Raw genomic sequence first — 11,968 nt, 5'->3', positions numbered from 1 at the left:
AAGGTAGGGACTGAGGGACGCTAACAGAGCCGGTAGGTTGGGGGAGAGAGGAGCGGCAAGAGACTGAGGGGGAGGATAGGAGGCAGAAGAGGGGATCAAAGCTAAGGAGGTAGGAGATACAGAGAGCTGGGGGATGGGAGAGGAGTACCGGGAGGCTGGGGCGGCTGGGGGATGGGAATAGAGCTGCCGGAGGTAGGAGCTCAGGAGGCTGGAGGTGATGGGGGATGGGAGAGAGATGAGGATAGGCGTGGGAATAGGAGTTGTGGCAGGGACGAAGAATCGGAGATGAAGGAGGCAGCCACTGGAGCATCTGCGCAGGCTGAGGGCAGGAGGACAGAATCGGGGTGACTGTCAGTGCCAGCCCTAACTGCAGCGGGGGGAGAGGGGGACCCAGAGACCGCCAGAGGGAGACTCTGACCCGGCTTCGGCTGCAGTCAGGAGGAAGGCAGAGGACCGGGGGTTCAGGAAGAGAGGGGATGACAGCAAAGATGAGGCTCCACCCCTCCCAGGCCCGCCTCTGAACCAGGGGACTCTTGGAAAAGGTGTGTGTGTGTGTGTGTGTGTGTGTGTGTGTGTGTGTGTGTGTCCCAACTCCCGCCTGCCTGTATGTACCCCAATGGCTGTAGGAAAGTAGGCGACTGCTATTTCTGTATTTCATAGCGTAGAGGGGGAGGGGATGCCTTTCATAGACTCAAAACTGGAGCAGGAAGCACCATTAGAGAACATTTTACTGATCAGGAAACTGAGGCTGTTGTATAAGTTGGATTTACACCTTCTCTCCTGAAATCCTCTTCTGATGCCTCACTGTGGGGTGGAGGCAGCCCTGGGTCTTCAAAAACAACATCAGATGAGAGTAAGCTCTAGCAGAAACTCCTATGATGGAAAGATTCTTTCAAATGCTGAATTCCAGGGAAATTTTATTAGATTCAAATAGCAAAAATTCCATCTTCTTCAATATTCCAGAAATCTGTGCTAGGTGGCACAGTGGATAGTGTTTTGGATCTGGAGGAATGAAGACCTGAGTCTACATGAACATAATTTCCCTCTGTCTAGCTCTTTCTGTTATAATAATGATGATCACTCCTATTTCCATAGGGGTTTAAGGTTTCAAACAATAACACTGGGAGGGAGGGAGTGCAAATAACTAGCTAGGCAGTGCCTTGCTGGTTCTGAAGTCAGGAAAACCTGAGTTCAAATTTAATCTCAGACTCAAGACTGGGCAAATTATTCTGCCTTAGTTTCTTCCTCTAGAAATGGAGATAGCACCTACTTTTCATGGTCATTGTAAGGATAAAATAAAATCATATCTATAAAGTAGTCTATAAAATGTTAGGTATTGTTTGCCATTATTATCTGTAATTTTTGTCTTTTGCATTTTTGCTCATAGTTCAACCTATTAGACTATCTCTGAGAGTTGCTCCATGCCCAGATTCATTATACCATAACCAGTCTAGTGACAGGCCTGCCTAAATATTGCTAGACTGGAACTCAGATGGCAAACATACAGTCTTTTATAAGGCCTGGGTTGGAAATCTTTCCATCATAGGAGTTTCTGCTAGAGCTTACTCTCATCTGAAGTTGTTTTTGAAGACCCAGGGCTGCCTCCACCCCACAGTGAGGCATCAGAAGAGGATTTCAGGAGAGAAGGTGTAAATCCAACTTATACAACAGCAATTTCATTTCAAATATGTCAATATACCACATTTATACTTGACCTTCTTGGAGTGCAAGAAATACAAAAGAATTAAGAGCCTCTGCTCTTGTTTAAAGGTTTGAAATCCAAATGCTTTTGCTTTGAATCTGTGGAATAAAGAATTGAACCCCAAATGACATTCATCTGGATCACTGCTTTTCTTTGCTTGCCTGCTAATATTGTAGTTTCTTCTCACCATTTTAGGGCTTGGTTTGTGTCTATAAGACCAACTGGCAGTCTCAAATTTACAGCCAGATTTTCACTGGTCTATTAATCTTGTCTCTGGGAGCATCACCTCTTCTGTTCCTTGATCATAGTATGGAGAACCTTACAATGTATGGTTCTCACAAGAGACTACTCTTCTGCTCCTGGTGAAAGGGGTTGAACAGGGAAGGAGTTACAGGAACTGTGTGTGGGAACATGCAAGTGTTTGTCAACACCAAGGCTCACAGGTGTCTTTTTTCCACATCTTTATTTTTTTTAGAACCCCTCAATTCCCATGTTAGAATCAATACTAGGAAGTGTCTGAGGTCAGATTTGAATCCATATCCTCCTGATTCTAGGCCTAGCTCTCTATCCATGCAGCTACCTAGCTGTCCCACATTTCCCCTGCTGAAAGTATCTGTACTTGGAGTCAGGAGATTAGCATTCAAGTATGAGCTTTCCTACTTACCATATCCGTGAAATTGAGTTTTAGTTTTCTTATCTGTAAAATGGGTATAGTAATCAATGTTCTATTTCCTTCTCAGAGTTGTTGGGACAATGACATGAGAAAAGGGATGAGGAAGAGGTCTGGGAATGTGAGTTGTGATCATTTCTGTTCCTCAGCCCAATCCCAAACCCCCCTACTTGATTCTTGGATCTCTCCCTCCCTACCTCTCTCTCTTTCCCTCCATTTCTCTCCCCCCTGCTCCCACCCCCAGAGTGGAGTCAGGCAATATCCAGTTTTATGGTCTCTGATTAAATTGCCAGCATCTTGATCTCTCTCATGAGCTTCTGACTCTTAATGAGGATGGATATGGGGGGGGATGGATATGGGGAGGAATGACTTGAATTTTTCAATTAGGTAAGTCTGGATTTTTTTTGTTCCCCAGAATCAGACACTTGTGCTTAGTGAAGACTTGCTGATTGCTGACCTTCCTTATATGAGTCTACATAGCAATGCATGCTTAGGACCTCAAACTGGGGGAATGGTTCTTTAGTTAGAAGATGATTCAATAAGTGAACAATGTAAAAAAAAAGACCATCAAACATTTTTATCTTCACGATGGGTGAAATAGATTGTAGAGCCCCCTCAAAGCCCCAAATATCAGAAATGATATTCAGATAGAAACTGCCTCAACAGGTGAGCCCCAAGAATTAATCATAATACTGCAAGGATTTAGAGCTTCTTTTGTGTAGTTAGTCCTTCTACTAGTACAGATTGTAGCCCTTTTCTAGATAAGACTTAAAAAAAAACACATACCTTCTGTCTTAGAACTGATACTAAGTATTAGTTCAGAGGCAGGAGATTAGTAAGGGCTAGGCAATTGGGGTTAAGTGACTTGCCCAGGGTCACACAGCTAGGAAGTATCTGAGGCTAGATTTGAACCCAGAACCTTCTGTCTCCAGCCCTGGCTCTCTATCTATTGAACCAGCTACCTACTCTTTGATAAGTACGTTTCAATAAAATTCATCTTCTGTGTAATCTTGTGTATTCTATGTTCTTAAAAACATGATTCTGAGAAGGGATTCATGGGTTTCACCAGACTGGTAGAAGAGTTCATGACATATAAAAGAGATTAAAAACTTGTGATTTAAAGGAAACATAAACAGTAGATGTATCTAGGTACCTTCATTACCGACAGTGGGAGAAGCCCTACCTTCTAAACTAGATCCACTAGTTAGTAGGATTTTCAGTCTGGCTGTGTAGAGAAGGGTGAAATTAGGCATTTTCTTTGTTGGGAGACCAAGAGGATTATCCTAGAGGAGATCCAGAGGTAATGGAGGGGGCTGGTTTAGTGCCATTGTGTGTGGGAAAGGGCAGAATACTTAGTTGCCCCATAAACGCCCTGTGTAGATTTTTAACCTTTCTGCTATGCTGTGCTTTAGAGAGTGGCTCGCTTCATTATGACATCACCAACTGGCTACTTAATGAAGACATTAAAAAAAAAATAACCCAGGATTTCATTAAGAAACCTACTCTGATTCTTCATTCTATCATCTTGACCTTTTTGAGGCTATTTGCTAGTAGTACATGGCAGAGTCCACCTGATTAGAAAGCTTCAAGAATGGGTCCAGGAATGGATGGTAGGTTTTTGATCCAAAGTCCAGGGTCCAAAGTGCAAAGGCTCATGACCGAGTTGTCACAGGGCTCTGAATTTTTCAGCTACTATAGGGCTGTGATCTGTATTGATGAAGGGAGCACTCACTCTAGTGAAATGACAGGTATTTGAAGTATCAAAGTACATAACTGGTCTACTAATTGTTAGCTTAACAAATATTTGTTGAACTGAATGCAAATTATAAGTCTAACAGTGGACATCCTCATGCCTTTCCCTCGCCCTTCTAGGGGAATCCCAGAGAGAGTGGTGACACACCCAGAAGAGTGAGAAGGGCAGAGCCCTCCATATAAAATCGAAATGGAGATTCTTTCCAGATTGGTCACCAACTTTCTCTGATGAAGCTCCATAGCAGTTCTTTCCCCACCCCTCTAGCCCTGCAGCTGGAGAACCAAGAGACCACCTAGGATTTGCTGTGCCTTCCCAAATTGACCAGTCCTTCATATATTCCCTAAGAGTGGCCAGGGCCCAGGTCAATCCCCACACATCCTCCCTGGGATTGTCCTTAGAGTCAGTGTTACATCGTGAATAGAAAGTAGATCAGTAATTTCAGTGGTATAGGGAACTCCTGGAGGAGGAAACTCCCTTTTCCAGTGTAGGTTGGCACCTTCTCTGAAGCTTAAAGTCTTAGAGAATTGTCTGGAGTACTGAGAGGCTATGACTTGCCCCAGGGTCACATAGCCATTATATATCAGAGGCTGAATTGAATTTTGAACTTGGAGCCAGCTTTCTATCCATGATTTCATGCTTTTACACATGCAACGTAATATGTATATTATTCTAAGTGACACAGAGGTATAGCTATATTTCTCTAGTAAGTGGGATTATTCCACACCCCCAGCACCTCTACCTATTAAGCTAACAGGTCTCCAAATTAGAAAGAGGAACAGGAAGGAGCCCCACAGGAAAGCTAGGGGATCTGGTAGGAAATAATTAATCTCTTTATTTACAAATGATTTACACAGCTAGAAAATCCAGGTCAGAGGAGATGGCAAAGAGGGGGAAAATGGTGCTTAGAGCTACTCCAGTCGAGGTCACTTGTCAGCCCGAACAAAGGATGCAAAGACACTCTCTGGGCGGCTGAGCAGCACCTCAGGCTTATCGTATTCCAGTATGGCGCCACGCTTCATCACAATCACGAGGTCGGCATTCAGGATGGTGTGCACACGGTGCTGGGGAGAGAAAGTCCACATGGAGACATGATGCTTTGTCAAACTAGGGGGAATTCTGAGGGCAAATGCAAAGGGAAAGAAGGACTGGTTGTATCCAGGGCTATGGGGGGGGGGGGAAGGAAGTATGGCTAGATATTCAGCATTGGAAGAGAAAGGCATGAGTATGAGATATGAGGAAAGTGAGGTACAGATGTGGTAAGGGTGCTTGAGCAGGGAATGATTCCGGACAGAGGATTAGAGGGGCATTATTAAGTGGAGTGGAGATAAGCTGGCAAAGATAAGTAAGAATCTACACTAAGAATGTAGAGATAGAACCCATTGCTCAGGCTTGTACCCCCAAACTGAAGCTTTTACCCCATCATTGGACAGAGGTTCCTTTGTGCCCCCAAGGGGACATCTTCCTCAGGGGTCAGAGGGCCAGGCTTGATGGAGGAATTCTGTGACTGAGCCAGGGTCACAAAGCAGGGCAGAGCCTTGTAAGTTAACTATGCCCCTTTATTCCTTACCCACAAGTTAGATAGTTAAATTCAGCATCATAATCTAATACAGTTCATGCCCATCTTGCTTTGTGTGGGCACTGGGTTCCTCACTCATTGAATGAGGGAGTCACTTGGGCTTTCTGTGTTTCTTAGGATTGCCTCTTTTCCATCCTATTCATGCTCCCTCCCACTTAGAGTAACTGGGAATGACCAACATGATTGCAAACTAATGACCCCCACCTATTCTTTGCTTTTGGGATAATCGAAGCTAATGGCACAGTGGATTGAATTTGTACTTGGAGTTCAGAAGACCTGAGTTTAGATCTTGTCTCAAACACTTATTAGCTGCATGACTGTGAACAAATTACTCAATGGCTTTCAGCCTCAGTTTCCTCATCTATAAAATGGGCATAATAATAGCATCTACCTCACAGGGTTGTTGTGAGGTCAAAATGAGATTAACATACCTAAATTTTTGCCAACCTTAGAGTGTTTTACAAATACTAGATGATTTATTATTATTATTATCATTATCATTATCATTATTATTGTTGTTAGACTTAATCAATGGGACTAGAACCCTTTAGATCTCGAAGACTTGAGGGTGCTTTATCAGAGGTCAACTAAACCTGCTCACAGGCTAGGGACCCATAAGCCAACCTCTCCCTTTCCCTTGTCCCAGCTACCCTGTGGAGTCAGGGAGATGAGGAGCATTGAGAGCACGAAGGAGGAAGAACCGTGAGGAACAACAATGAGAACTGAGACACTTGAGTTATAATAATTCAGGCTTCAACCAATTTATAAGTTCCTCCCTCTCTGGAAGGAGTGAAATAGAGACCAAGTTAAAGATGCTCTACTTGGCCCTTCTCCCTTGTTGGTATGGGAAACTCCCAGGTAAAGAAATTTCCTCCACCAATGCAGGTTGGCACTTTCTCAACAAATTATAGTCTTAGAGAGTTGTCTAGAGCAGTGATGGGCAAACGACCGGCCCATGGGCCAGATGCAGCCCCCTGAAATATTCTATCCCTCTGTGTGACATTATTCCTAATCTGATGAATACAGTGAGTAGGATACAATACAATGAAACTTTGAAAGAGTTGTCTTAGAAATAGACTGATGAATGAGCAATTCCTTTCCTTTGGCCCCTTCTTTAAAAAGTTTGCCCATCACTCGTCTAGAGCACTAAGAGATTAAATGAGTTGCTCAGATCACAAAGTCAGAAGATGATAGAGGAAGGACTTGAACTCAGGTATTCCTGGCTTCAAGGCCAGCCTTCTTGCCATATCTGGTTGTTTTTAAGGGAATCAGACTAAACCGAATCTATTGATGCCATAGGGTTGGGGTTTGGGGTATAGGGGGAAGAAGAGTATGTCTTGTGTATGACTGTGGTTAGAACAGGGAGATGGTTTATGTATGTGGCTTCTTTACAGGCACCCCAACCTGATGGTCCCAGGGCTTTCCCTTCTCAAGGCTGTGTGCATCATGCCCCCTTACCGCTATTGTGACTACAGTGCGGTCCGCAAAAGCTGTCATCACCACCTTCTGTAAGATATTCTCCTGTGGGAAAAGGGAGGAAAGCTGCATTGGTCATTCCCTTGAGATTGAGTAGAAAGTGGCCCTGGACTGACTTGAGGGTATGTTAGAGTCTCCCAACACTTCCACCCTATTTTTTCCCCACACTGCCATTTCCATTCCATTCTGCCACATGGAACCATTTCTGAAGTCAACAGAGACTGCACTGATCGTGGTCATGTAGAGAGAAGCTGTGGACCTCTGCCCCCAGACCTAAGCAAAAAGGAAGGTCTTCCAGCACACAGAATCTGGAAAATGATCAGAGGAGAGAAGAGAAAGGTAGAGGTAAGAAATGACTGAAGATTGGATTTCTACAGATGACCTTGCAGGCAGTAATTAAAAGAGGCCATTAATCTTCTCATGGAAGTTCAAACTTACCTGGGCATATAATGCTAAATAATGGGAGAAAAGGCAGGTACACTTGCTAAAAAAAATAAGCCTTATTTAGGAGTCCTGTCCCACCCCAACCTATGCCATAAAGGGGCATTTTCCATGCATGCAAGGAATGGGAGAATTGGCAAGTAGAGCCACAGAAAATAGAAAATCAGTTTCAGCAGACACAAAAAGTGAAGGAAATGTTTCCATAAGCTGCAGAGATTGGGCTGTATGCACTGTATTTATGCTTTTTACAGAATCAAATTGGTCCCCATGTTAAAGAAGAATGTTGAAAGGGCTAGTGAAAGGCAACTCTACTCTATAGATTATCCAGGAGGATGAAGCATTCCTTGAAAGAATGGAGGAAATGATTCAAGAAGAAAACAAAGAAGTAAAAAATGAGGAGCTCCTCTTTAAGACTTGAATTTTAATTAAGCCTCAAACATTTGCTAGCCTTGAAACCCTGGACAAAACATTTAACCTTCAATATTCCAGGAACCCTCTAAAACTGTAAGTTGCAGAGAAGTTGCTAAGATGCATTAATAGAGGTGGTTTCCCTGCTGGAAAGTTCCTTATACCATATATATTCCAGCATTTTACCTACTATGCCACCTAGCCAAAACAGAAGGTAGATTCTTCAAACAATAGACCAATGACTTTGATTTCTCACAAAATTCTAAAAGGCTTTAGTAAAGGGAGAATTTAAAAGCCATTAAGAGAAGCAGAAATCATCATGTGCCAACCTGGCTTTATCATTCAAACTATTTTCTGAGCTATCTTGATTTACCATTCTAATAGTCCTGTCCAACAAAACAAAACAAAACAACAAAACAAAACGAAAAAAAACAAAGGAAGTTGTTTTGGCTAAGTCTGCTCTCACTGCTATTATGCCTTTGTGATTTCATTGGTCTTTATACTTGCTATGTCAGTATGGAGCCCAGTTTATCCACTCTTCCTCATTTTTTGTGATTCTTTACCATATTCTTTCACAAATACTCTGCAGTGAATTCATCTACCTTGATGGAGGAATCCTTTAAGTCCTTTTACATTATATGGGTATCAACAAAGCATCTTGTTGTCCATCTTTTATTCTTTGCTCTTTCAACATGACGAACTCAACTTTCCCTATAATCCACTTCCTCAATTGTATATTCCTTGTGCATGAACTATTATTAAAAAAAGGTTGCAGCCTAATTGTGCCCACTTGTATTTCTCCATGGCCACCTGAATTACCCCTCATCTTTAAGTCCTCTGGGTAGTCCAAGATTTACAAAGATATGGTATCACATGGAGGACAATTGAATAAAAACAGATGAGGCTTTGTGTCAAGGGGCAAAAGTTTGGGGTCCTTAAAAGCACTGAACAATTTTTCAAATGCATTTTAGTCTTATTAAATTTTGGGCTCAATTCATTGTGCATTTTACTGATAGATTGGCTCCCCAACTGCCAGCCATAGCCTGGACAACATACATTTTCCATCCACTTAATTTTTCCCATATTGTTTGCTATGGTGATCTTTTTTGAATATTCATGGATTTCATCAAGTAGGCCTGAAGTATTCTGGAACTTGATTTAATGATTATAAAATGCCATTCTCAAACAGGAAACGATTTATATTATGAGAGTTGTTTTCAAGTATTTAAAGGGATATCATGTGAAAGAGGGATTAGATTGACTTTATTTAGTCTTAGAAGGCAAAACCAGGAAAAAATGGCTAGAAATTGCAAAAAGACAAATTAGATTTGATATCAGGAAAGATTTCATGCTGTCCAAAAACCAGATGACCTTCCTTAAGAGATGGTAGATTTCCCTTGCTTGGGACTCTTCAGGTAGAGTCGAGGCAATTATTTGTTGAATATGTTCTTTTTGGGGTTTCTATGGTGTATGGGTTGAATTAGATGACTTTTGGGCCCCCTTTTTACTCCCAAATTCTGTGAAAAGCCCTTCATAAATGGGAAATTCCTCTCCCTGGGAAGGAAATCTACCATGATAGAAGGAAATTACCTTGGTAAATATATATGTTATAGATCTTGCTGGATGCTGACAATTAGAGGCTCATTTTATAATTTAACTTAATTAATTTAATACTATTATCTCTGTGGCTTTGTTCATCAAAGAATCTTGTGAGAAGACTTCTAATTATTTGAGTCCCCCAAATATACTAGATGAAATTAAAGGATTTAGAGGCAGGTAAGAGAAACAACAAGATAGAAGGGTGCCTTCCTTTCAGGCTTGGAATTTGGTGGCATTTGCACTTTGTAATGAGTATGGCCCTTTTCAGATTTTTAGGATCTCATTTGCGTATGAAAGAGTCAGGAACTGAAGCTAAGGGTCAACCATATTTCAGGTGGTTTTTAAAAAAATCAAAGTAGGCAGCTCTGGAATTAGATAAACCTGTTATGGGAAAATACTCTGCACCTTTGCTCTTGTGCCTTGTCTAGAATGCAGCTAGGAGGGGAAAGGATTTTTCTCTGCTCTTCCTTCTCAACCCCCAACTATTGGTAATGGCACCTTGCAACAGAAACATATGACCCAATAGAGGGAAGGAGACTGCCCAGTAAAAGGAAAGGCCAGGGCACAGCTATGGAGTTGAATCAAGAAAAGAGTGATAATAAAAGGAGTTCAAGTAGCAGCATCTGGAGGTGGGATCCTTCTTGGGAGAAAGGCTTCAGTGCTGAGATTGCTGCAGGTCCTAGGGTGTGGGCTCTGGTTCTTTCTAAATATATATCATAGTACTCAAGGCTAGGATGCCAGCTGAGCCTGAAACTAAAAACAGTAGAGACCTTGGCATAGCCTTGGAGTCTTTCCCTTAGTCCCAGAGATGACTCATGGGGCTTAGGAGAATAACTTAGTGAGATATTGTTTTCTGAAAGGGACACTATGATGACATCACTAGAAGATTTGGGGGTCCTAAAAGACCAGGGTGGTAAGTTACACTGGCTACATTTCCCCCCACTCATGTGCCTTTCTGCTTGTGAGCTCTAAATGTATACAATCTTTCCACTGACAGTGAGTGTGTTTGTAAGAAAGCACACCCTGAGTTTATGGAGTACATGCTGTACATAGTACCCTGAAAAGAGATGCGGCTGGTGTAGATCTGGAGAGAGGGCCAGAGCATACACATCACACTTGCATCATTATTATTCTATCTATTCCAATTTAGAAAATGAAAATTTTTTGTTAGAAAATTAGAAAAAAATTTGCTTTGTGAACATTTTAAGTCTGAAAGGGACACATTCTTACATATCATAGTCTATATTACCTGCCTTTTATGTTCTTTAGTTTCAGTATGTTGTGTTATTTAAAATCACTTGGGATACTTGGAACTACATTTCCGGTGATCCCCAATGGGTTTCTTGTTTTGGATTACGTATTCAAGGTGAGAGACTGTTTTAAATAGGGGGAAGTGACTTTGAACTTCCTCTTTTTAGCTAGCTGGGTGCGCGAAGGTACGAAGAGGTAAAAATGGCTGAGGCGGGAGTTTGAATACAGGCGCGTGGTCTAATGATTTTTATCTCTATCAGCATGGCTTTTATTAAAATACTATTCTCCCTTCTAATATCTGCCTTCATCATTTTTAATAATAACAATGTTGATTTTGGAAGTCAACTGAACAGGAATTCTCTGGTCAGCCTTCTTCTGTACTCTCTCCATTAAAAAAAACCCAACCCTTATTTTCTGTCTTGGAATTGATGCTAAGTATATGTTCTATGGCAAAAGGGTAGTAAGGGCTAGGCAATTGGAGTTGAGTAACTTGCCTAGGGTCACACAGCTAGGAGACACTTGAGGTCAAATTTGAATCCAGAATTTCTATCTTAAGTCCTGGCTCTCTATCCACTGAACCACCTAGTTGCCCCTTGTTAAATTCTTTTAACATATGCATGAGTCTTGTTGAAGCCTTAAAGCAAGGGTCGGCAACGTATGGCTCTTGAGCCATATCTGGCTCTTTTGAGGGCCAGATATAGCTCTTTCTGCAGGAGCCATAAAGTCAATTTTTTAAGGCACTGTTACAGGAGTGCACTGTGAGCACTGTACAGCTCTCAAGAAATTACATTTTAAAAAATGTGGCGTTTATGCCTCTCACAGCCAAAAAGGTTGCAGACCCCTGCCTTAAAGACTTCTTTTTGCTCTACCAAGTCAAATGCTTTTTTAAAAAATAAGCAAACAACAAACAAGAAGATTCTTGCATCTTCTGCATTTCAGTCACTTGTGGGACACTTAAGTTGTAGTTTTTTGTGAAGAACTGTTTTCAAAAGCTTGCCCCATTAGGGTCATGTAGGTTCCTTCCTTCCTTCCTTCCTTCCTTCCTTCCTTCCTTCCTTCCTTCCTTCCTTCCTTCCTTCCTTCCTTCCTTCC

At 42.0% G+C, this 11,968-nt stretch overlaps 1 protein-coding gene across 1 annotated transcript in view; it reads right to left on the bottom strand.

The window, feature by feature from the left end:
- Window positions 1-4,945: 4,945 nt before the first annotated feature.
- ABCC8 (ATP binding cassette subfamily C member 8) overlaps window positions 4,946-11,968 on the bottom strand; it is a 119,740-nt gene continuing 112,717 nt past the window's right edge. Inside the window, exons 29-30 of the mRNA XM_044681809.1 lie at window positions 7,160-7,243; window positions 4,946-5,186 (exon numbers count right to left, since the gene is read on the bottom strand). Coding sequence (XP_044537744.1) covers window positions 5,049-5,186; window positions 7,160-7,243 — 222 coding nt within the window. The 3' untranslated portion in view covers window positions 4,946-5,048. The remainder of the gene's footprint in view (window positions 5,187-7,159; window positions 7,244-11,968) is intronic.

Source organism: Gracilinanus agilis, chromosome 6 (assembly GCF_016433145.1).
Source record: "Gracilinanus agilis isolate LMUSP501 chromosome 6, AgileGrace, whole genome shotgun sequence".
NCBI classification, from domain to species: domain Eukaryota; kingdom Metazoa; phylum Chordata; class Mammalia; order Didelphimorphia; family Didelphidae; genus Gracilinanus; species Gracilinanus agilis.
The sequence above is the reverse complement of the archived record's forward strand: the minus strand, read 5'-3'. Positions and strand labels throughout refer to the sequence as shown.